A 26560-nucleotide genomic window follows, 5' to 3' on the forward strand; every position below is an offset into this window, starting at 1 on the left:
GAGACTCCTCCATCCCAGGGGAGGAAACTTTTATTTACATATCAAAACACAGGAGTTAACAAAAGACATTTTCATATCAACAGAAACCACAACTTTTTTATTAAAAATCAACTCATTGGACACACTCTGGGGCACAAGTGACATCCCAGGGTGGGGATCTGCTGGTCCTCCAGCGCCTGGGGGATGCTGTGGATTTGGGATGGTGACTAACCCCCTCCATGGGGGTCACTTGTGGAAGGGAACCCCACTGTGGGGACCTGTTTGGGGGTCAAAGCCATGCCCATTAGCATCTCCCACCCCATCTCTGATCACACCTGGATACTGCATCCCTAGGGAGCCCCAGTTCTTCCCAAATCCCTCTGATGCCTTTTCCCCACAGATTTTGCCTGAGGGGCTGTGGATGAGAAAATCCCACAAAATTGCATCTGTGTGGGGGAACAGCATCTGCCACTCCAAAATCCCTTGGAAATTGTACCCACGGATGGAAAACCCCATTGTTCCAGTGGCATAATGCTCTCCCTTCCCTCTGCTTCTGCTTGGATTTGGAGAGTCCCAAAAGATCCCCAAACCCTGGAGAGTTGGCTTGGCTTTTCCAACGGAGCCCAAAGCCCTGCTGGGATAGGGAGAGGTGGGGGTCAGGTGCAACTGGGCCATGGGAGACCCCAAAATGCAGAGTGTGATTTGAGCACCGCTCCCAACACATTCCCGTGAGAGATGCTCTCAGCTCCAGGAAATCTCCTCCCAAAAGTAAGGGGGATTGGAGTGGGATGGGCTCTTGGAATGGTGGGATTAGGGCTGTGGGGGCTTTACACCAATTACATCCCAGCACAGTGACTTGTCCCCAGTACATCCCGACCTGGATGTGGGAATGTCACCTGATGGCATTAAACCACCTCAGGTCCCCCCATCACCTTGTGGCCAGGACAGCACCTGAGGATGGATGGGGATGGGAAGTTCTCCCCAACCCCACAAGCATCCAAGGAAGTGGCAGGACTTGCCTTCAACAAACCAGCTGGAAAGGTCGTTTACTGGTCAATTCCAAGATTCCAAGCAAAGCTGCTTCCCTGCAGGAACGAGCGGTGCATTCCTACGGTGTCCAAATGACATCCTGGGAAAGCAAGAGGAGGAGGGGGGTGCCATGTCTGGACATGGCATCCTGAGGTAGGTGCCAGGTCGTTCCCTGGCTCTCCGGTTCCTGAGCTGGTCGGCTGCCACAGGATTGGGATGGACTCACAGCCGGGGCTTGATCTGCAGCCGTTTTCCTGGAGAGAGGGAATGGAATGGTGAGGGTGGGAAGGAGGGGGACACAGCTGGATATTCCCAGGCTTCTCCTTGCCTGGGCATGGGAGGGGGTTAAAGCACTGGGAAATGGGGAATGTGGGTGGTTCTCTGCCCTGGCAGCACCCACTGGACTCACCTCTGCCACCCACAAGGGAGTCCTCGGAATCCTGAAGGGATGCCCTTGGCAAAATCCTTCTCCTTTTGGTGTTGCCTGGGAAGGAAAGGAAGAAAAGAGGAGAAAGTCATTGAGGTTGGCTCCGGTCACCTTGGGAATCCCTTGGAATGCAGGTGTAGGAGCGTCCTAAGTTCCTCTTCTGCTTCACATCCCCCTTGGCCATGTCAAGGATGGAGGTGGCTCAGTCCCTAAATCCCTGAGCATCCTCAGCTCCCTACAAGTGGCACTCAGAGGTCGCCTCCCACCACGGAACAGCGAATCTGTTGCAAAATTCCCAAGCTGTGGGTGAGAAAGAGAATTAGAAAGGATCCAGACCTTCCCACCAGCGAACATCAGGACCTGCTTTGGTGCTGGGATGGAGCCAGAAAGAGCCGAGCACCAGCAATCAACCCCCTCAAGCATTCCCAGCATCCCTTTAGGATACTCCAGGTGATGTCTTCTGTTGGCTGGAACATGGTGCATCCTCCAAAGAGGGTTCTGGATGTTCATGCAGAGCCAAACCACCACGGAGTGCCTCTGGGAGGTGACCTCCTTGTAGGACAAGTCCACCATCGTCCCATGGACCAAGGTGGACAGAGTGAAATCCTTCTCCGTTTCTACCACAATGTTGGGAGTTCCTTTCTACAGGTTCTCCTATTTTCCTTCTCCAAAGGGTTTGGAGAGGTATTTATGGGGTTCCACGTACCAGAGTGATGGGTGGGAAGTAAAGCAGTGACCACTTGGCCACCAAGATGAATGAGGATGGAAAAAAGCGGAGGTTTCCCAGAGAAAAAAGGACCCACAGGTTTAGTGGGAAAAGTTCCCCTTCACTTGGCATTAATGGAGGTGGAGAAGATCATGGAAAAGATGGAGGGAATCCAGCCCAAACCCTCTCCAGATATCCTGTTGCCTGTGTTCCCACAAAATTCTGCAAGGCACTTCCCAAACGATGAACCCAACGTGGAGGTGGGACGAAGGACACCTTCAAGCAGCCTTGAGAGCCCAAAGGAGGAAGTTTTTGGGACAGGGGAGGCAGGACAGGTGAGGACCTAACAAATGGGGAGTCTCCCAAGAGTTTTCCTTCGCTGTCCAAATTGGATAAACAAACTTGCTGGGAGTCGAAGCCGCGCTGGCAGTGATTCATCGCTCCGGAGTTAATTTATGGAAAATAAAGAGGGCTCATTTAGCACCTTTCCACCCTTAATATAACTCCCATACATCAGCGGGATGCACGGCAGACACGGTGGATCTGGATATTCCTCACTGGCAACGCAGCCAAATCCGGATTTTGGGAACGGTGACACGGAGTGAAACACCCTTGCGCCCCCATTCCTGATTTTTCCCTTTGGCATCCAGCCAGGTGGTTTTTCCAGCCTGGGACCTGTGAATCCCAGCGTGGTTGCTGGAATGAGGGTCCAGAGCTGCTGGTTGTCACCTCAAGGGGTTCAAAATCAGTATTTCCACGTTCCTGCCCCATGGTGTGAGTTCAATAGGAATGGTGGGAATGGCTCAGTTCCCTTTGGATGAGCCAGAGAGAATTTCCTTAGTCTGTTTCCTTGAGGCAGCTCAAATTCTGATTACAGAAGTAGAAAAATGGATTTATTTTTTTGGGGAGAAAAAGAAAAAAGGTGATTTTTAAATCAGCTGTAATTAACTTCCTGCCTTTGGTACAGAGCACACAGAGCCAAGATACTTCCAGAGCACCCATGCTTGATTTCCAACAGATTCCTCACAAAAATCGAAGCGGGAATGAGAAAATAAACCCAAAATAGGTCATGAGAGGGCTAAACTGGTTCAGTTTCTCCCCTTGGATGGAAGGAGATGGAGGAAGGATGGCGCAGCCAAGGGGTGAACACCACATCCCAAAAAAACCCCAGGAGGGAAAACCTGGACCAAAGGGGGGTGTCACTCCACCCAACCCTGGCAAAGGAAAAGATATTTTTCCAGTTTTGTGCTTGGGAGATCCTGCAAATGGCGTGATCAATCTTGGGTCGCATCTCCAGCTCCTTCACTCTCTCCCCCCGCCGCCTTTCCCGGCATTCCGGGAGCGGCGCAATCCATCTTCCAAGGAACCAGGTATATAATTTCTAGTTAGCAAAAGCAACCCCTTTTTCATTCCGATGACTGAACAGCTTCAAAGGAGAAGAATCGAGGCCGGATCACCAGTTTTCCATCGAAACCCAGGCGGTTTTCGCTGAGCTTGTCAGGCTCGTCGGAGAATTAGGACTTCCAGCGCTCTTCCTCCTGATGGAAATCAACATTTATTTTGCCTAAGCCTAAGAAGGTGTCAGGCAGACGGAGAAACTTGCCACTCTTCTCCAGGAAAAAAGAGGGAAAAGAAGGAAATCTAATAGAAATATATTATCAAGTCTGAGGAGTGGACAGTGCAGTAAATCACACTTCAGGTGGCACCATTAGATTTTTCAATAAAACCTGGTTTTCCCCCAGCCAGAGCTGAATGGCTCCAGCTGCACCCGACAGGCAAGTTAAAACCAAATTTGTTTCATCCAGATGCTGATCTGAGAGGGACTGAAAGGGATTTCAAGGTGGGGAATCCTCTCCAATGAAGGGTGAAAGGAGGTGGGTCTGGGCCTGGGCCCCAAATCCTCTCCCTGATCATCATTCCTGATCCCTGAGGGATTAAAAAATTGGGTTTCTCCGCAAGGTGGGGAGGTGGAAGGCAGCTGGAGATGCCCCACATCCGGGGTGAAGATTGCCAAGTCCCAAAGCAGCAGGATGCAGGGAAAGACAACTCCCTTGCAGCTTTCCAAACTTTACCATCCAGGAGGAGAAAAGCCGGAATTTTTGTTGGTTTCCTGTCCTCAACAACCTCTGGCCTGATGGAATGTTTGGTCTCCATTGTTCTGATGCCACCAATGGGTTTCATCCTGTCCTGCATCTTCCTCCAGAAAGGCTCAGAGCACTGAGATGCATCCCAGCATTTCCCTGCTGGGATGCTCAAGGTTTAACACCATGAGGAGAAATTCCCTCCAAACACACTTTTCCTCCTCATTCCCAAAAGAAAAATATCCCTTAACCCTTTCCAGGATACCTTAGGGGAGTCCAGAGGCTGAATCTCTGCCTTGGAAAGGCCTTTTCCTTTCTCTGCCAAAATGCTCCTGGAGAAACTTGAGCTGGGAGATGCTTTTTTTTTATTATTGTTATTGTTATTGTTAATTTTTTTTATTATTTTTATTTTTATTTTTATTTTTTATTATTATTACTATTACTATTATTACTATTACTATTGTTACTATTGTTACTATTGTTATTATTATTATTATTAAATAAAACTCAACAACAAAAGATGGGGTGGAAAGCCCAGCACCAAGGGCTACATCCCAGAATTTTCCACAAATGGTTTTTCACATGGAAAAAGCACATGGGGAGGGCTGGATCTCCTCGGCTCCATCCTGCACTAAATCCGTGTGGTGACAACCTGCACTGGAAACTCATCCTGCTGCTCTTCCACCCAAACCTTCTGCCACAGGTGGATGAGACCCTAAAAACTGAATCTAAATGCAGCCATCCCTCAAGCAGGACAACATGGATCCACTGAACTCGGGAGGCTCAAGCTGAACATCAGGAAAAATTTCTTCATGGAAAGAGTTGTCAGGTATTGGAAGGGGCTGCCCCGGGAGCTTTGGAGTCCCCATCCCTGGAGATGTCCAAGGAATGAGTGGATGTGGCACTCAGGGCTCTGCTCTGGTGTCAAGGTGGGGATTGGCCACAGCTTGGATTTGATGATCTTAAGGTCTTTTCCAACCTTAATGATTCTGTGATCCTTCAATCTCCATCCCCTACCTCCACCTCTAGGCTTGGGAGACCTTCAGCCTTTGGGGTGCCACAGATGACTCAGATGGAGGGTGCGGTTGGATCTCCTCATGTCCTGGTAGCTCTGAGAAGCTCCAAAAGTCAGAAACTTCGGTGGGATTTAATTTCCTTATTGCAAAGTGTCCAATTTAGGACCTGCCAAGTCTCACTCCTTTGCCAGGATCGAGAATTTTTTCTTCCATATTAATATTTTGCCCATTTTTTCATGGAATCCTTAAATGGTTTGTGTTGGAAGGGACCTTAAGGACCAATTCCCATGGGCAGGGATCCATCTTTCACTAGTCTGGGTTGCTCCAAGCCTCATTCATACTGGCCTTGAACATTGCCAGGGATGAAGCACCAACAACTCCTCTAGAAAACCTGCACCAGGGCCTCACCACCCTGGAGATGTTTGTGACCACACAGAGAAATCAATTCCCTGTATTTTATCCCCATTTCTTCCTCCTGAGAAGAACAAACTGCATCAAGTCCTGCTGGAGTCAAAGCTGACTGTGATGCCAGCTCCTGTTATCCCAGGACAAACCCCTTGTGTCCAAGTCCTCCATCCCCAACCATGCAGATGCTTTGTGGAAAGCTCCAGGGCATCTTCTGCCGCCAACTTGATTGACTGGAGGCTTGGTTGCCTCACCTGGCTGCTAAAAAAAGTTCTGGAGCAAAGATCTGGTGGCAGAAGAAGCACTGAAGGAGATGCTGAAGGCCGAAATGCCATGGGACCCAAATCCACAAGGAGGACGGCAGCACTGGGTATCTCCTAAATTAAACTACGGTTGTCCTGTGCAGGACCATGAGTTGGACTTGAGAGTCCCTTCTAAATTGGGATATTCTCTAATTCTCAGAATCCTGGAGCTGGGAATGGTTGGATTAAAACCCACCACCAAGGGAGTGGTGACAGTGGCAGTTCTGTACCCTGCTGGGATCACCTCTCAAACGCAGCGAGAAAAGAGGCGAAAATCCACACTCCCAAACTTATCCCTCCAGAAGCAGAAGCCGTAAACAAATCCAGAAACCGCCGCCACACCTCCCCGAATTCCTCGGAAGCCGAGGCGGTTGAGCGTGCTCAGCGGAGCCGTTAAAAAAGACTGGAGCGAGCATCTTCCATTAACGTTACGACCGTGAAATATGACAATAAAATGACGGCCGTATGGTCCCAAATTTGCAGCCCGCCGAGCTGCTCGGGGTTTATCGTCACTCAAACGTGCAGAGAGCTGTAAAATGTTTACAGAAAGGGTCGTTTGCGGCTATAAAATCCTCTTTTCTCTCCTAAACAAGGCTGAGCGGAGCCATTTACAAAGCCCGGAATGTTCATCGGGGGAGAGGGGAACATCTGTTCTCTCCAGGAGTTTGCAGTGATCTTCTCGAACAAATTAACTAAAATGGGTGCTTTCTAATTAAATTAGCACTCGATTGGAATGGTTTGCATTGGTGCAATTAGCGCGGGGAGGCCAGTTAGGCTCCAGCACAGGCGATTTAACTGGAAGGTGAAATATGGAAAAGCCCATTACCTGGAAAACTGGAGTCGGAGCGGTAGGGAAGCCTGTTCTACCTCTGGCTCCATTCTCCTGGGTGGATAGCACAAGGTGAAGGATAGGATGCTGCCAAACCCACTCTTCCCATTTGGGATGTTTGGCTGGGAGCAGTTGGCTGTCCTCGTGCTGCAGGGATTGGCTTTTTGGAGGATGCTTGGAAAGCACCAGCGCCCTCAAATTACAGAATCCTGTAATCATTTAGGTTGGAAAAGACCTCCGAGATCAACCTTTACCACTTTGTCAACGAATCACTCTTCCAACCCCAATTTTCAGGCTACTTTAGAGGATTGGGAACACGACAGTGGCTCCACTCCACACACACAGACCACATCCCTCCATTCTAGTCCCCTTTCTCTATATCCTGAGCCCCACTGAGACCTTGCAAGTTCATGCTGTTGCCCATGCTGGTCCTTAAAGGTCATCTCCAAACTCCCTCCCTGCCCTTCCTGTGTTTTTTCCCTGGTTCCTCTTGCATTTCCCAGAATAAAAAGGGCATTTTCTCCAATTGTGACCATTTAACCAAGGAATTCATCTCATTCCTTAACAACAACCTGTCCTCCTTCCTATTTACCATCCCAATAATTTGTGTGTCAACTTCAGGCTTCACAAGCACAAACTCAACGCTATTGCTGGCACAGCTCCCCAGATCCCACCCCCAAATCCCACCACAGACTCCAAGTACTTCCTAGAGCTACACAAGGACTCATCCTGAGCACCTGCTCAGCTCCAAACTCAGGATCACCGAGTATTCTGAAGTGATACAGGAATACTGGAAGGGATCACAAGGATCATGGAGTCCAGTCCAAGTGACGTGGCCACCAAGAAGCATTTGGTCCTTTAGAAGCCTCAATCCCATGTCCTCTCGGGGTGGTGGCCAGGGCTCCTCTTATCCCATTGCATTTGGGGGTCCCTGGGTGCTGCTGTGCCCCCAAATCCCTTGGCTGGGATTAAGATGAGACCCAAGGATGGGCAAACCCATGGATCAACATTCACATTTCCAGACTTTGGCACTCCATTGCTTTTGGCAGGAAAATCATCACCAGATGATTTTACAGCCATCTGTGATTTCTGCCTGGTTTTCCTTTCCTACGGATCCTTCAGCATCTGCTTTTCCAATGCCATGAGCTTCCCTGGGCAAAGGAGCACAGAGGGATAAGTGCCTTGACCTCGTACCTGCCAGCTGCACCCAGCCTTCCTGCCAATTCCCAACTCAATTCCCAACTGAACCAGCTCCTCCTCCTCATCCTCCCACCCAAAACGCCTGGAAATCATCCTCCCTTGGATGCACACACTAGAATTAAAAGGAAAACGATGCCCTTGCTCCCAAGTTACTCCCAGCTGCTGAGTGTATTCCGAAGCATTTCAACAGTCTTCTTGTCCATTAATTAATTGTTCCAACTTCATCATGGAGATAAAAATCCCGGTTAAATCACTGCTTTGGGAACACTCCCCAAGATCAAAAGGGAGCTGAACCAGGGCCAAGGAAAAGGAAGGAGGGGAGAAGAAATCTCTGGACAGGGAAGCTGAGTGTTTGAGTGTTGTGGAGAGGAGCATTCCCAGCCGGAATGGTCCCCTCGCTGTGTCCACCACACCGTGGTTCAACAGCACCCGCGCTCGTCTGTGACTTCGGGAATATGTTGTTAATCCTGGGAATTCTCTTTCCGACAGCGTTAAGGCATCTCAGCCCTCTCTGGCTTGAAGCCACTGAGCCAGGCACAGCCTTGCAGATCCTTATGGATGATCCTGTAAATGCCTCAGTTTGGCTTTTGCAATGGAATTCATCCCTCATCCCAGTGGGATGCAGCTCAAGCTGCATGGAAAGCAGGGATCAAAAATGGGAAGGGCTCACACTTAGCCAAATCCTGTGCCAGAAAAGCTGGCAATGGGAATTTAATTTTAATTCCCATAAAATATTGTGATTTCTGAGCCCATTCTTGGATGGTCCTCTGGAGATGAGGCTGCGCGTCCCTCTGGAGAAGGATGGGTGAGGAAAAGGGAAGTGTGGATCATCATCCAGCCAAAAACCTCCCACCCAGAGCTGGGAAGAACCAGGCACAATCCCAGCCTCACCATCTCTATCACCTCTGCTCCTGGAGATGCATCCCTGGAGCACCCCAAAATCCCATCCTTTTAGGGATTTTCCCATGGAGGAGGTGAATGAGGAGAGGAGGAACCAAGGAGAACACTGGAGAAGCTGCTTGCTCTCACGTGTCAGAATTCCTTAAAAGTTCTGCTCATCCTAAACCACATTTTCCACAAATTTTACTGACTTCCAAAGCAGATAATCCCAGACTAACTGCTCTTCCTTCAAACTTCCAACCTGCAAACACTCCACCCCACCTCCCACAGGAATGATTTTATTGTAAAGCTTCCAAGCTATTGCCTGCTGGGAAAAAGGTGTGATGGATGGTCCAGAGGTCCAGAGGCAGAGCATCCTTGCATCCCACTAAACACCTTCCCTATAGGGCAGTTCTGTGATTCCATCATGGAAATGACACCAGAGTCATCACTGGATAATTTACAGGATAAGGAAGTTGATAAAATAAGGGGACAAAGTCCTCACATACAGTTTTGGGAACAGACACAAGGATTTGTGCCCAGATGGGAATCCCGACTGCCATCCCAGTTTGGACTCCCAGTCTTAATTGGTTTGGAGACTCACAAGGAACATGGATCCCACCAAAAGCCATGGAGAGCAGCAGAGAACCACTTATCTTCTTGGAAAAACAGAGCAGCTCCAAGCTCCAAGCAGAGGGGATGTCATTCCTACCTGATTCATCCTCTGGCTCATCCTCATCCCTCTCCTCTTTGCAGCCCAGGGAACCGGGAGATTCTGGGGATCGGAGGGAGATGAAGGATGGCAGCTTTTGTAGGCAGCTGCTTGGCTTGGAGTCCTCCTCTTTCCACAATTTCACCTCTTGTTCTGCACCAGAGGGTCCAGGAATTTCTCCATCATCCTGGAGCTGAGCTGGATCATTCCTGCAGGAATGGGAAAAATAACAAGGAAAAGTGAAACAATCCCACTTGGCAATGCTGGACATGGCACCATAAGCAATGGAAGAGGCTTGGAGCTCCCAGGCAGGTCTCCACCCAAGGCCATGGTGTATACCTGATTTCCCTGGAGCCAGCACAGATTCAGCTGGAGTTTCTCCCTCCCCAGCTGGATTCCCTGTGCTGCACTTCCCTGCAAGGTTCCCAGCTCCCCAGATTCTTTTGGAGGTGTTGGGCTCCTGTTTGTGATCGAGCAGAGGGAAGGGGAGATGGAGGGCGTGGGGAATTGGGAAGGCTTGGAGATGTCCTGCTGGGCTTGGCTCATTCCCAGCCCTGCCACTCTCTTCCAAGCTAACTTGACACTCCAGCTCCCTTGACATCTCCCACGACGGTGCCAATAAAGGAAAAAAAAACCCTCTGGAGCAGCTTCCAAGCTGGGGCGTGCTCCCTTCCCAGCGGAGGATGCCAGGAGCCTCCCAACCAGCCAGGCCTGCGCTCATTCCTCCTTCCCTAAAAAGAGCAAGGAGCTATTTTACACCTCGTTCACACCGGGAACGCGAGCTGGGTGTCATTCCAAGGCTCTTCTGTCACCCAGGATAAGTTCGGAGAACCCACGGAGCTGCTCGTCCCCCTCTGCTACCTTACAAGGCAGGACCAGGATGAGGCCTAGGCCCAGACCAAGGAGGATTCCAGGAGCATGGACCAGCCTGGCAAAGCTCCCAGGTCCTTCCCTTTCCACCCCACCTTCACTCCCACCTCCCACTGCAAAAAGCCACGGAGAAGCCGAGCACCCAAATCAATCCTTCCTCCTCCCAATGAGGAGGACTTGGAGATTTTGGCTTTTAAAGCCAAATTTCCATTTGGCTTTAGTTTTAATTCCATTGGGATGTAGTTGTCCTGCATGCAGGACTTGGGAGTGAGGGCAGAGGATATGCAAAGCTCAGGAAAATCCATCTCCCTGTGAGGATGAGGATTAACACATCCATCATCAGCCTGTGGCTACATCCCAGCACCCAAAAACATCAGGGAGAGCTTAGGGAGCTTCCAAGGATTAACCAAGGGCCCAGCCCAGCACTAAACTTTTCCAAAGCCTCTTATCCATGTCCACCCCCATTTCTGATTCTCCAGCCCCTCCATGCCATGGAGAGGGCACAGCTCTGCTTTCCAACATGGACATAAGGAAGAGGGATGATGTTTTACAGTTTCCCACATAACTATGGATAACCTGGACCCATTTTCAGCAGTGGAATCTGTCAGAGCTCCTGCATCTCCAAGAGGAAGGTCTACAAAAGCCTCAAAGATACCTGGAGGTGCTAAAGTCCTGGATGGCACATTCCTAAGGGTGAATCCACTCTTTCCGTCAGCTCTTCCTCAAGCATGGACACTGCCCATCCCAGAGGTGGCTCCATCAGGAGACACCACAATGACCCACATCAACAACATCTTAATATAAACCAGGATACAGATGGAACACACCTGGGAGAGAAAAAAATCTGGAGCAGATTGGGAAGAAAACTGTTAAATGAAGCAAAATCAGCTCCTTCCTACCTGTCCGACGTCTCCTGGGTCCGTCTCCACTTGGAAGGGGGGTTGATGTGGTTGCCATCACCTCCAACCTGCTGTGGGTGACGTCTCTTCTGGGGGTGCAGGAGTTTGCACCGGGCACCCTTGGGACAGACGCCTTTCTTGGCAAAGTCGGGACAAACCAGCGTGTGCTTCTTCTTGCACTGCCAGGGAAAGAGGGAGTGGAGTTGGAAAAGGCAGGCAGGGACTTTTCCCTGTGGGAACACACAAATCCACAGCTGAGCTCCTTCAGGTGGCACCAACACCTTGCTAAAGGGAGAGAGGGATGTGTTGGTGTTTCCTTCTCTGCATAAAACAACATTCCAAGAAAAAGTACTACTAAAAATAATATTCTAGTCTGCTGCATTCAAAACTCACCCACAGTTTTCCAAGCGCTTGATTTTATGGATTCAAACCACCAAAGCCTCAGTAGCAGTGATTTACCCCTGAAGATGTCCCAAGGAGGTTATTTGGGCTGGAGAAGCTGGTTTTGGGGACAACACAGGGTTTTGTTGGCCCAGACATGCTTGGGACTTGGGAAAGAGCAGGGAAAAGCCGGAACAAAACCCTTTTAGAACTTATTTTGGGATTGCTGCCTGGACCAGCCTTCTGAGGAAGATGGATGAGCTGGAGCTCAACCTGCTCTTCTCAAGGCTTGGTTGATGCTCTCCCATCCAAGGAAGCTCAGCGTGGCCATGGAATGGAGCTGTTAAAACAACAGCACTGAGATGTTCATCCCTAAAAATGCTCCTGCGCTCTCAGCTCTGGATTTTGGTGACTTCCAGCAGCCACCAGTGGTTCTGGTGGGAACAAGGTGTCATCAGTGTCCCAGAGCTTCCCCACAAGGCTTTCTGCCGGGAAATGGCACTTTCTGGCAGTGGAAAAGGTAGGAAGAGATGCAGGCAGGGAAGAGGAGATGCCTTCAGCTGGGATTTCCATCTGAGCGCTTGGGAATGAAGGTGGGAGGAAGGAAAAAGAACAGCTTCTCTATAATTTCTCTTCCCAGCAATCCAGAGAGCTGATCCCAACATATCCCAAGGGATGAAGGGTGGGAGCAGGTTCTGGACCTCTCTTAGACCCATGTGGACCCACTCCCATGCAGGATGCTCCATCCCACCCAGTTTGGCTTTTGCATCACATCGCGACATCCACGGAGAGACTCAACCCAACACATGTGGCACAACCAAAAATACCCAACTCCAACACCCATTCCCTTGTTGACTTTCTCCACAAGAAACGTGGGTTCTTCCAAACTCAGATGCCCACACATCCCACTCCTCTGTGCTACAGACACTCAAATTTTGGGGAAAACGAGATAAATCCATGGGCAGAGAAACACAGGGAAGGTTTCAGCACCACCACCATTCTGACCTGTTTATAAAAATCCATCCTGCCAACAACGTGGGACGGAGGTCAGTTCCTGCCCTTTTAATGCAACTTTACTTTGGGGAGACGGGAGCAGCTCCCCGTGCTGACCTTTGGGATTAAGCGGGATCCCTGCCGAGCTCTCTCCTTGAAAAGCAGAAGGATTCGGCAGCTCCGTCGCCCGGGGCTGAGCGCTGCAGTCGGCAGCGGAGCAAGGAGCTGCTGTGCTGGAGGTTGGGGATGGTGCTGAGCAGCAGGAGGGCTGGAATCCACATGGACACATGGGTATGGGGCTCAATGGTGGGGGGATAGATCAGTGATAGTGCTGCTTTTTCATCAAAAAAAACCCCCCACATTTAAAACTCCAATTCCTATGATTTTCCACCTCTTATTTCAAGGAGCTGGAGTGGGAAGTAACTATTAGCCTAGTACTTAGTAACTAAGTGTGCTACTTCCAGGGCAAGCCTGGAAGAAGAGCAAACAGCGTTCAGACCTGTAGAGGCCTCAACAGTGCCCAGCTCTGCCATCAGTCCCAATTCCTGTGTTTTATAGGAACATGGAATCATGGAATGCTTTGGGTTGGAAGGGACTTAGAAATCATCTCGTTCCAACCTCCTGCCATGGGCAGGGACACCTTCCACCATCCCAGGTTGCTCCAAGACCCCTCCAACCTGGACTTCAATATTTCCACAGATGCAGCAGCTACAGCTTCTCTGGGAATTCCATTCCAGGGCCTCACCACTTCCACAGGGAAGAATTTCTTCCCAATATCCCATCTAACTCTGCCCTCTGGCAGTGGGAAGCCATTCCCTCTTCTCTTGTTACTCCAGACCCTTGTCCAAACTCCCTCTCCAGCTCTCTTGGAGCCCCTTTAGACACTGGGAGAACCTCTAAGGTTTCCCTGGAACTTTCTTGTCTCTAGGCTGGACACTCCCAGCTCTCCCTGCCTGTCTCCACAGGATATTTTCTTCATTTTCTCACTTTACCTGCAGACAGGATACATCCTGGACCAAAGATAAATGCTTGGAAAAGGCGGTGCCCGGCCGGGATTTCAACCCCATTAATTTCTCCCAAAATATTAGCAAGCAGAAAAGCAAATCCCTCAACCTGATAACTTCTTTTAAGATAAATGGGACAAAATTAGGGAAGAGAAAAAAAATAAAGGAACAGCCCATTAGGGATTGAAGACTAGGATGAATGTATGGGCAGAGCTTCCAAGCACACCTGGAAGGGACAATTCCAGTGGAGCACAAGATTGTGGGGATAGGCCCTGGTGGAAGGCCCTGGCCTGAACATCTCCAGTTCCTGGAATGACAGAATATCCCAACTTGAAAGGGACTCCCAAGGATCATCAAGTCCAAATCCTGTCTCTGCTCAGAATCACCCCTGAAAAGGATGTGAAATCCTCTTCTGTAAAGGGGTTTCCAGCACAAAACGGACTTGGAAAGGAGAGGAGCAGGAAAAAAAGACCCCTGACCTCTAAAAGCCACATGGATGCATCACTGCTACATCGAGGAATGCTGTTTTGGGAAAAGGCCAAGAAACGTGGCTGTGCCTTCCCAGCGGGGCACCGATTATGGGGTGGGACAGCGCCATGATCCCAGCTGGGCACTGGGATCAGGATCAGGATCAATGCTCTACCCAGCCCCAGCCTCCAAGAAAATCCTTGGAGCAGCCCATGTTTATTGGCTCCATGGTAAAAAGATACTTAATAAAGAAAACAAACCGTGTGCGACTAATCCCGGGGCTGTGTCCCCAGCTCGGGTTTCTAATGGCTTTTCCACAACGTTCCCAGCGCTCCGGCCCTTCTTCCACAACGCCCCATCCATCCTCGTTGTCCCACAGCTGGGATGGTGAGGCTGGAATCGCCTCCGGAGGCTGGAAAAGCCCCTTCTGTTTATTTACAGTAGCTCTCTTGCTCCTGCCAGATCCAACATGCTGGGGCTGGGTTTCCGTAGGGAATTTTGCTGCTGGCCCCGCGTCAGCCGGGGTGAAGCCGAGCGGGGCTGTGGGGTGGTGCTGGGGGCCATCTGATCCCTGACACCTGTTGGGGTGGCTAATTATACCCCCCCGGGACCCCCGCCAGACCACAGGTTGGGCCATAAAAAGGGAAAAAAGTCTGGTCCCTTCCACCAGAGAGATGAGAAAACCCCAGAGAATCCCCAAAAAGCCACAGGGAGAAATCTCAACCCATTCCAGCTCCACCAGGTGCTGATGAGGATGCCAACATCCCCATGGATATGTCCCAATTCCAGTCTCCCCACTGTGGGGTTCCCCTCACAGCCTGTCCAGCAACGGTGCCCGGGGCTGGGATGGTGCCCAGCTGGCAGATCCCATGTCCAGGACTCCTCCCTGGCTGCCAAGGCAGCTTTGGGTGAAATTCCAGGTGCTGTGAAGGATCCACAAGGCCTTAAATGGTCCAACAGGGACCCGACGTGCTCCAGGAGTGAGACAGGGATGAGAAGGTTTGCAGGGCCCAGCCTTCTTTAGCACGGAGCTGGCAAAGGAGGCAACAACTGGTGGAAAGTCCTGGCTCAGTCTTGGGAATGATGTTAATGAACATTTTCCATGAACAAGCTTGGCAAGAGGGGATGGAAGGTGGGAGGAAGGTGAAGCTGGGTCACTGGGCCAGCCAAAAAACAGCCATTGACCGTATGGGGTGGGGAGGAGAGATCCCACCCAGCCTGGCATTCCTGGCTCCTGGGCAGCAGTTTGGCCAGGTTGAACTTCTCAAGTATCTCCAGGCTTAATCTCACCCCCTGCTCCTTTCCCAGTGCTAGGGGACAGCAGGTGACAAGGGCTGGACTTTGATGATCCTTGAGGATCCTTTCCAACTCAGAATATTCAGTGATTCTGCGAAGAGATGACAAAGTGCTGGAGCATCTTCCCATCTCCTTGGGATCCACGTCCATCCCTCTATCCATCATGATGGACACAAATCCCACCAACCAGACCTTCAGGGGAAAGGGAACATTAAAGTCCCCAAAACTCAACTGCCTCAACTCCAGTCTTTTCTACTTTTTAAAGTCCTCTTGAGCATCCATGCAGCTTTTGCCAAAGCTGTTCCAGGTATCCCCATGGCCAAGCAGCGGGATTAATGGACTGGATGGATGTCAGGCTGTTTTAATGTCCTTCTAAGTGGCTGTTGGGAAGTGATGGCTGGAGGTGCCGGAGCTGTTTTGATGCCACTCCAAAGTGACAGCCAGTAAATGGCTTTTTTCCGATGGCTTTTTTATAATTGGGTGCAAATGGAAGCAGCCTTTAAAATAAAAATAAAAAATCCCGGCTCACTGTCATTAAAACCTGGAGGACAATACATCCAAACATCATCCAGACTGGAATAATGATGGAGAAATTTAACCAATGTCATTATCTGAAGGAATTTGCTCCAGAAAAGGTTTCTGCCCTCAAAACAGTTTGCCCAACAAAATGCCTGCAGTGAAGGGATGACTCCTGATGGTCACCTCCAAATGATCAGAGGGATCTGGGATTTAAAAGCTCTCTAGCATCCACTGCAAATCCCTCTCATTTGGTATTTCCAAGAAATAAAACATTTGAGCTAAAATACTTCTGGAGCTGGAGCAAGACCAGGATGGCATTTGAAAATCATTGGGAAAATCATATTTAAGAGGCAGCAAAGCAGCTGGGAGGGAATCCCTGCTCACAGCAGGGAGTTGGAACTGGATGGTCTTTAAGGTCTCTTCCAAACCAAACCAGTCTGAGATCCCAGGATTCTGTGGAACAATGGCACCACCCACTTGGTGTCATCTGCAAACTTGCCAAGAGGGCATCCAATCTCAATTAATTATGTCATCAATGAAGGCATTAATTAGCATTGGTCCCAGTACAGACCCTTGAGGGACGCCACCTGTCACTGGTTTCCACTGGATATCAAGTCATTGGCTGTACCTTTCTGGACATCCAGAAGGTGAATTCCCAACATGGCATTCATCCTTTTGTGGCAATGTCTGTGGAATTCAATCATCCCCTGCACTGCTCTGAGGAACCCCATTTCCATCAGGGACCTCCACAATCCCACCAATCCCACCCAAAAGCCACGACAGAGCCACTTTCACATGAACTACTCATCGATGGTAATTCCCAACCCCAAATCATTGCTGCTGGGTGTGGAGTGACACAGAATCCAGACATTCCCAACAGCGTCATCTCCATCAGGGATGATGGGACTCCACCACATGCCTGGTTCCAGGTGGCTCAGGGAAGGCTCCCAGTGGGATCCTGAGGTGCATTAGGAAGAGTGAGTTGAGGGAGGTGATGCTGTCCCTGTCCTCAGCACAGATGGGGCACATCTGGAGTGCTCTGTCCAGTGCTGGAATTCCTGGAGCAGGTCCAGAAGAGGACAATGAGAATGATGAAGGGACTGGAGCATCTCCCTTATGAGGAAAGGCTGAGGGAGCTGGGGCTGTTCAGCCTCCAGAGGAGACACAGCTGAGAGGGAACCTCATCCCTGTCTGTCCCTGTCTGCAGGGAGGGCTCTGAGCAGGGCCCAGGCTCTGCTCCGGGGGGTCAGCAATGGCACAGGAGGGACAGGCAGGAAGTGACCCCAGGAAGTTCCACCTGGACATGAGGCAGAACTTCTTCCCTGGGCAGTGACCAAGCCCTGAACAGAGACCAGAGAGGGTGTGGAGTCTCCCTCCCTGGAGATATTCCAGAATCCTCTGGACACAATCCTGTGCTGGGTGCTCTGGGATGGCCCTGCTGGAGCAGAGAGCTTGGACCAGATGATTCCACTGTGGTTCCTTCCAACCTGACCCATTCTGTGATCCTGGGAATCACCCACTGCTCACAGGATGTGGGGATTTTCTGACAGAGAAGAGATCAGATCAAAGGGAGATTCCAGACAAGAAGCAAAGGCCCAGTCTGCTGGGTTTTGTGTTCATCTCTACAGAAGTTCAGGTTAAAAAATCAGGAACTCTCTGCCTCATCACCACATTCCCACTTTAGAGCTGCGATTCTGTGGCTGCTGTTCTCCCAAACTTCCCAGTTTTCACATTTTGTGCCCCACCTCCTTCTACAAAGATATTAAAGTGTAAGAAAGAGAAAATCTCAGCCTGGGATTTATCTTTGCATTGTTATCAACAATCCCAGGCTATTAAGCAGTTCCAGCTCATCCTGATAAGCCCCATCTTTAATGTAAGGATCAGAATTCTGTTGGAGATGCCACAGTTAAATTAAAGGAGCAATAAGAACCCTCATTATCCCATTACAAACACTGGAAACCCACAAGATTTCCACAGAGATACATGGAGAGGATTGGCCATGGAAGAATCCTGATTGGTTTTAAACCTCTTCTGAGGGCTACAAAGTGCTTCCAATGGGAAGGTCCCATTGCCACAACTGGGATTTATCATTTATTATCAGCAGCATTCGTTGCCCAGAGGACGTGGACAAGGACTCAATATTCCCAGAAAAAAAACTGGGATGAACCTGGAGAGAATTCAGCCAGCTCAAATCCATCCTGGACACTACTGGTGACCTTTAAAACAGCCCCATTACCAATCCCACACATTCTTTATTGTAAATAAAAGTTTCACTTGCTCATCAGTTTTGTGACTGAAGACTTCTGCTACACATTTTGGGGGAAAAAAAAATAAATCCCAAATCAAGCTCCCAGAAAACATCTGTCAACCAGAGCCAAAATTAAGGATAAATGAAATGAAGTTGCTTTTGTAGTTGATTTTCATACAGCTGCAGTGGACTATAAAAGAGCTATCAAAAGGCAGAGCTCTCCATCAGCTATTTCCAAATTATTACAGAATCAGGGAATTGTTTAGGTTGGAAAATCTCATTCCCCCAGCACTGACAAGGCCACCACTAAGTCAAGTCCACAAGTGCCACATCCACAAGGCTGTTAAATCCCTCCAGGAATGAGCACTCCACAACTTGCCAGCTCACCCTGTGCCAGGGCTGGACAACCTTTTGTTCAAGAGTTCCTCAAGGAAAAAACAAGTTGGTTGGGGTCAACCTGGGATCAAAGAAGGGGAAAAAAAGAGCCAGAGACACAAAGATCTGATGGCCATGAGGAAAGAAAAATGCTGGTTGAACCAGAAAAACCAGCTGAGATCAGAAGGCATGAACAGTTCTGAACTTCACCTTTCCATGATAAAAGATTAAGGAAAACAAGGATCCCAGGCTGCTGCTCTCCATCTTTGGGTAATTAAGAGAAAACCCCACAGGCATTTAATATTTTCTGTTGTAACACAGCTCATGTGGCTTTTTCTAAAGAAATGTGTTAAACTGAATGCATCAGACACACAAAATACGCTTCTGGTGGGAAACTATTGAACTTCCACCAGAAAAGGAATAAATAACCAACCAAACACACAAGAAACCACACGAGAATGAGGTTTCAGCTGCAAAAAAAATCCCCACATTTGGATTTTCTACAGCAAAATCAAGCAGCTGCCACAGCAAAAAAAAAACCAAAAACCAAGCTCCACCTGGGGGAAGAAAATTATTCTTCCCAAGGAAGCTGCACTTCCTCAGGCAGTGCTGCCCCTGTCCCATATTTTTTACATGGATAAGGCAGAAATTAGAGCTTTGGTGAAAGCTGTTGGTCCAATAAAAAGATAGATTTTAGAGTAAGTTTAGCTGGGATGAGCAGTCCCAGCACAGCTCAACCCTCCTGGCATGGCAGGTCCCCATGTCAAGCTTTACCATCGCAAGGCTGGTTGTACCAGTCGGGATTCCAGAGGGATGGGAACAGATTCTCCTCTTATCCATGATTTATTCCAGTACATCTCCCCGTGCCTTCCCAGGGAAGCCTCGTTGTTTAATCTCACTGTGTCTTACTGTTTAACAGCTCCCACGAGGGAACAATTTACCCACAGGCTCCAAGGCAGCCGATGGAAACAATCCGGAGAGAGGGATTTAATGCGGTTCCGGCACTAATGGGCACAGAGCGGGGAAGATTATTTAATACAAAACAATTTTCCAGATGCAGCAATGGAATTGTTGAGTGGTTTGAGTTGGAAGGGACCTTAATGATCTCATTCCAAACCCCTGACATGGGCAGGGACACCTTCCACTATTCCAGGTTGCTCCAAGCCTTGCCCGACCTGGCCTTGGACACTTCCAGGGATGGGGCAGCCACAGCTTCTCTGGGCACCCTGTGCCAGGACCTCATCACCCTCACAGGAAGGAATTTCTTCCCAATATCCCATCTAAATCTACCCTCCCTCATCTTTTGTGCCAGGAAAGTAAATCCAAAGGCAGGTGCTCCTTGGGATCATCTATGGATGAGCTTCCAGCTCCAGGCTCTCAGCCACACAGAGATCCCAGCCCATGGTTTGCCACCAAATTTGGTTTGGGTTGGAAAGGTCCTTAAAGCCCACCCTGTTCTAACCCCCTGCCATATGCAGGGACACTTTCCACTATCCCTGGTTGCTCCAAACACCATCCAATCTGGCCTTGAACACTTCCAGGGATGAGGCATCCACAATGTCTTCATCCAATGTCTCCTCCTGCTTGTCCCTTGCTCTTGGGTCACGTCACCACAGACACTTCACCCACGGGTGCTGCCTCATCCCTCACACCCACCAGCCTCATCCTAGCCTCTCCTAGAGAATTCCTCCTCCAAGGAATTCCTCCTCCAAGCCCTGCACAATGGGAGGGGAAATGTGGAACCACCGTAGAGCAGCTCATGAAAACGTCTCCAGAAAAACCTAGAAAGAACCTGCAAGAGGCCCCATTTCTCTCTCTTTTCCCACTTCCCTCCTGGGACTTCCTCCAGTGCAGGTGGCCGGCCCAGAGGGACCTCCCAGCACGACCAGGTCAGGGTGTGCCAGGGAAGGGCAGGGAGCTCCAGGAAAATTGGGACAGAGATCCCCAAGGTGGGAATCACTCCGTGATTTTAAGAGACACATATGATGTTGTGTTTAGGGATGATTCATTTAGGAAGCATAAATGGTGGAGGAACTTCCCAGCCCATTACCAAGGAACCTGTAGGAAATGCTGGAAATCCAAGGTCCTAGCTCTGCCACCAGCTCCCTTCTGGAAACAGAATTCCGGAATCATTTAGGTTGGAAAAGCTCTCCAAAATCATCAGGTGCAACTTTTGACCAATTAATTAATATTGGGAATAACATTCCCTTTATGAAGGATGTGATCATGGTCCTGCACAAGAGCTGTCCCATGTCCCCAGGGGAGAATTTTCAGATTCCTGAAAAAAAGGACATGGGAATGCAAAATTATAACTTTCTCACTTAATTCTAAATTCGTGGTGAAGGCAGAGCGGGTCAGTCCTGGCACCTTTGTATGAAGAGCAACTGGAATTACAGCCCAGGAATGGGACAAAGGTGGATCAACTTGTCCTGAGAATCCTTCAACACGTCCTGGGAAGTACTTAAGAGACAACACTGCCAATGACATGTCATAAATAATGCATAATAATGGACATTTCTGATGGAGGTCTGCTAAAAATCAGGAATTGTGTTTGTCTGGGAGAGCACAAAGAGGAAAACGCGACTGGGAGAAGAGGCCAGTGTGCCAAATATCAGCATAAAACAACCGAAATTCCTAATTCCGGACCATCCCTGTCGGACTATATCCACCCAGGATTCTCCACCGGAGTCTCACACCTTTGCACCGTGCTTTGTGCTTCAAACCAACGTTGCCCGGACAGGGAAAGGCAGAATGAGGGAAGATTTACTCCCATCCTAAATAATTCACAAGAAAAGGGACTGCGCATCTTTAACAAGCCATCGTTTTATGAAGCAAGGTTAACATTTTTCCTTGATTCAGTGGAATATTATAAACTCTCTGGGGTCCATTTGAGGACTTTCTACTTGGAGCAAAGGCACGGACTCAGCACTTTTTATATTATTTAGAGAATAAAATTAACCCTTAATGGCCCAAGCTGGAATTTCTCCTCCCCAGTTAAATATGGCCCGCTCAGCAATTTCTCCCCATATATAATTACAGGCTGCTATCCATCATCTGGAGGAGAATGCTTTCCCGACATTCCGAAAGTGACGCCGTAAGCACTTTTCCTAATAGAATAAATATTCTAAATATCTCTTTTATATTTTCATTTAAATTGGAATATTTTAAAAATAATTGTCGGGACCCTGCCTGCGTGGTTGGCGCTGGCGCTGGAGGGAGGTGGCAGGATGCCTGTGTTTTCCTTCTGAGGGAATGTTTATCCTGCATCAAGTCCCCCTCCACGCACTGCCACAAAAAGTAATTAGGCCTGGAGTAATTTATTAGAGCTTCACCTCCGCTGATGCTGATGTCCTGCTTTCCTTAAAACTCTCACTTTTGGCTTTTGTCCCTGGTTTTTGCCTGATTTTTGCTCTTTGGTGGTTGCTCCTCGGGAAAGGATGGGGAAAACACCAGACGAGGTTTAGTGGGACTTGACATTGCTGGGTTCAAAGCTGGGCTCAGTGATCTTAGAGGTCTTTTCCAGCTGAAATGACCCTAGGATTCCGTCCAACGTTGTGTTTGGATTCTGGGACAGGCTGGTGGCTACGCTGCTGGGATCTGAGCACTACGGCTTCTCTTGATGGGTTCTACAGCACTGCAAATGAGCGCTACCAGGATGGAGAAAAGGAAAAGAACACTCTGGGGCATCCACAACTCCTCTGGACAACCTGGGCCAGGGTCTCATCCTCCTTCACAGGGAAGAACTTCTTCCCAATATCCCATCTCTCCCTGCCCTCTGGCAGTGGGAAGCCATTCCCCCTTGTCCTGGCACTCCAGATCCTTGCCCAAAGTCCCTCTCCAGCTCTCCTGGAGCCCTTTTAGCCCCTCAGAAATGGTTCTAAGGTCTCCTCAGAGCCTTCCCTTCTCCAGGCTGGACATTCCCAGCTCTCCCAGCCTGGCTCCAGAGCAGAGGGGCTCCAGCCCTTGGAGGAACTCCGTTGCCTCCTCTGGATCTCCAGACAGGCAGCTCTCCAGGTGGGGTCTCACCTGAGTGGGGCAGAGGAGCAGAATTCTCCCGTTTCCTTTTGGTCACAATTGTCCAAGGATGAGCAGAAATCCCATACAATAACCTATAACCCATTTGGAAAACGGCAAAGAGGAGTCAGGACAATCACCTGGATTCCCAAGAGAACACCAACCATGACACAGAAATCCTGTGTGTTCCAAATTCCTTTGGAACAGCAAATGGCAGCTGGCTCCAAGTCCTGCTCCAGGAAAGCTGCTCCCACGATTTCTACATGACATAGGACACCAAAAGCTCTCCCCAGGGTGCACCTGAAGTCCATGTAGGACTTCACTGCACATATCCAAACCATCCCCAGGACCTGGAGGTGGTTCCATGAATCCCTCAGGCACAGCAGATGCTGAGCTGGCCGTGCAAGGCTGGTCCTGCTCCAAAACTAAGCCACAGGATTTAAGGCTCAAGTTTTAACCCATCACAGAGGCAGTGTGGAAAATAAGCATTAATGCCTATGGGTTTTCTAGGTGAAACGGGGAATCCTAAATATTTTCCTACATTTTTCATCTGTTTCAGTAAGGGGTTTTCAGGGCAGGTGCTTCCTTCCAGCTCAGACACTGATAACACGAACACCCCATGGAGGCTCTTACCAGGGAAGCACCAACATGTTGATGAGCCAAAACCTTTCATTTCTTTCCCTTTTTTCCCAACCAAACCACTTTGCCAAAACCCTTTGGAAAAGCACAGGACTTTTGTTCATCACATCCAGGTGCTGAGCAGCTTCCAGCTCTTCCCTGTGGTGCCGTAGCTGGTGCAGGACGCTGCTTGTGGCTTTGGCTTCAGCCAAAAAAATTCCTCTTTACCTTTTCTCCCATGGGACAATATCCTTTGAGGAAATCCTGGCACACTTCCGCCTTCCTGGACACGTAGACGTGGCTGTAGGGGCAATTGCTGTTGCTGCAGATCCCTTTCAAGTAGTAGGAACACACTGGCATCTGCAAGAGAAGGAGAAATCCGTCAGCATTCCCTAAACCCGTGACTTGAAATCTCTGCAACCCCCAGACCTGAAATAAAAACGTGACAAGTGTAAAATAAATAGAAATATTTTGCCAGCCACTGATCCCAGAGGTGTTTTTAGCTCTTACATTGGTTTCCTGCAAGGCAGCTCCCTGGTATTACGTATTCCCGGTGTTTGGATATGCAGGGAGCGAAGGCAGTCCCCTCAGCATCCTTCAGGATGCTGGAGAAAAGGTGAAAAGCCGGGAACTGCCACCAGGAAGACAATTCCCTCTGGAAGGGATGGGGAAATGTCATAAATTCTGGGAACACCTTTCACAAGGGATGATGCAGTGATGGAGATGGGAACAGTGGTGCAGGGATCATGCCCAGCCCAGCTACATCATCCCATAGGGAATTCTGGCCATCACAAAGGCCAAAACAGTATCCTGGGATCTTCCCATTTGGCTCTTGGTGGACACAGAGTTGGCAGGAGGGGGGGTTTGATAAAGGCTCCAAAAGGTGGTTCCTAGAAAGGGAGAAAAAAGCACCTCCGTGAGGATTTTGTGGGGGCTGCATCATTCCAAGGCATTATCCTGGAATTCCCCAGGGCTGTGATGCCTGTCCCTGTGCACTGGGGACAGGAAGGGAGTGAAAGGAGGGAGTGAATGGAGAAGGAGAGCCCAGACTCCTGCCATGAGCACTGGGGGAGGAGAGCAGCGGGATACACAGAGCTGAACTCGCGCTCCCGCGCTCCTGAGCTTCCGCAGCGCGACAGCCGACGGGGAAAACCGACGGAGCAAGGATTCTCCTCATCGTCCTCAGAGCACAAACTTCACCTTCTGCCAGCTGTTATCATTAAAAACAAATTACCAGCCTGCTGCCATATTTCAGCATCCTTAACTCACCGGCTACCGCCGGCAGCTTCCCGCTTCCCGCCCCGATCAGGCAGCTGCCACCGGGAATGTGCGCTTCCTGAAGGTCCGGCTCCTCCTGCTCCTACATCCCGAATTTCCTCACTGCTCATGGCGGTATTGATCCCCCCCCATTCACCAGTAGCATCCTTGTCCCACCAGCTCAAGTGTCCCCAAGTAAAATTTACAATCCTGCAATAACCACCGGCCGGGGCTATCCGGAAAAATCCCTTATCCCTGAAGGGCACATTAAGGGTTGAACTAAATTGCCTCACTTGAGACCGAGGGGAAAGAAAACAAAGGGTGCTTTAAAAGAGGAGAGTTTATTTTTAATTGTCTTTTAACTGCAGACATTAACATAAAGGACAGGGCTCTGGGGCGATCTTTGGCAGTGCTGGTGGTGTGACCGTAAACGATTCCCTTAATGTAGTTTTTGATATAGAGCCCAAATTAGCTCTAATAAAAAGGGATAATAAAGGCAGCTCTCCGACAAAAATAAACTCCTCCTCGCTGTCAAGCCCGAGCCATTATCAAGAGGAAGCAGCGCTCTCATTTCAATTAACCTTGTTTGCACCCCAGCACGTCCACACAAATAACAATAACATTAATTCAAGGCACTGGGGCGCTGCGGCCGCCTTCGACAGCTTTGACTCTCTACAAGCTCTGGAGGCAGCAGCTAAATGAACCCGAAACTCCACGTGAGCCTCCAAATTGCTCACAACTGAGTTTTGAAGCTCTATTAGGGAGAAAAATGCTGATTCTTTCCGAGTTCCTCAAGGGGAAAAGCTGTTGGAACAGCAGCGGGCGGCTTCTCGAGTCCCGGCCTCTCGCAACCTTCACTTCCTTCAGATTTCCTGGTTTCTCTCCATTGCTGGGATGTGTCAGTGACTCTGATCCACTGTGGAAAAATTCCCTGTGTGTCACTTCAGTGGGTGCTTCTCACCAAAAGCTCTGCCTGAGTCTCCCGTGGAGCAAAATTCTTTAAACTGTGAGGGCCTGGCACAGGTTGCCCAGAGAAGCTGTGGCTGCCCCATCCCTGGAAGTGCCCAAGGCCAGCTTGGATGGGGCTTGGACCAACCTGGGATAGTGAAAGGTTTCACCCATGGCAGAACAAGAAGAGTTTTCCCTCTTTCCCAGGCTCCTTTTTCCACCTCCAGAGGGTGATGGAAACCACTGGAGTTTGGATCTGCAAAGCTCTGTGACAATCTGGAGCCATCCTCCATCCTGGAGACCATTCCCTGCTTGGAGCAAGGGGTTTGCTGCTCTAGGATGGGGAAAAGCTCCCTGCTGCTGTGACAGCTGAATCCATGCAGCTTTCCATAGAAAACAGTGATTTTTTTCCCATAGGAAATAGTGATTATTCCCATTTTTCAGTGGGGAAACCGAGGCAGGAGAGTGCATGAAGGCTGAAAAATGGTTTTGTCCTGAAACCAAGAGCCAAGCCCTGCGAGCCTTTGATCCTTCACCTCCTGGACTGGATATCCCATCCCAGTAAAACCCCACTGAGGTGAGACACACAGCTACCTGAATTTTCTCGGATGAGGAGGTTTTGGGGTGTCCCTCTCCAATGACCACAAACTGAAATCGGGAATCCCCAAACCACCACATCCCCCCCCACAGAAAGAAAAACAAACATGAATCGCATTAAAACCTCAATTCAAACATCCAAAAACCAACCATGCACAACCCTTCACCTGAGGAAAAGGTGGGATTTACTCCAAAAACTCCACCAGCAGGAGGAAAACTGCTTCCTTCCTCTGCTGAGTGCCTTCACCTGCTCTTCCCAGCACTAATATATGAGGGAAAAGCCACCTTTGCCAAGAATCACCCGAGTTAACGGGGAGCTCCGGGACTTGGAAAGAGAAGTTGCCTCTCCTATTGGGAAGCAGCATTCCCATGGCAATAAATCACCCTGGAACAAGTCTGAACTCCATGGAAGAGGTTGTTTCTCTTCCAGCCCTCGCTGATGACAAGGTGGCAAACAGGGAGACCTTTGAACCACCCTCAGGGTGGTTAATCCTGTGAAAAATAACTC

General features: G+C 49.5%; 1 protein-coding gene across 2 annotated transcripts in view; it reads right to left on the reverse strand.

Annotated features, from left to right (window-relative positions):
* The window catches only part of ZC3H3 (zinc finger CCCH-type containing 3), a 126885-nt gene continuing 100325 nt past the window's right edge, over positions 1–26560 (reverse strand). The window contains exons 9-13 of one of the 2 annotated variants that reach the window (XM_015619228.1): positions 23479–23610; positions 11335–11513; positions 9566–9774; positions 1418–1492; positions 1–1262 (exon numbers count right to left, since the gene is read on the reverse strand). In XM_015619228.1, the coding sequence (XP_015474714.1) occupies positions 1231–1262; positions 1418–1492; positions 9566–9774; positions 11335–11513; positions 23479–23610 (627 nt within the window). In that variant the 3' untranslated portion in view covers positions 1–1230. Of the gene's footprint in view, positions 1263–1417; positions 1493–9565; positions 9775–11090; positions 11263–11334; positions 11514–23478; positions 23611–26560 lie in introns of those variants that run through there. The other variant, XR_004496272.1, reaches the window with a different exon arrangement.

The sequence above is a fragment of the Parus major genome, chromosome 2 (genome assembly GCF_001522545.3).
Source record: "Parus major isolate Abel chromosome 2, Parus_major1.1, whole genome shotgun sequence".
In the NCBI taxonomy this organism is placed as follows: Eukaryota; Metazoa; Chordata; class Aves; order Passeriformes; family Paridae; genus Parus; species Parus major.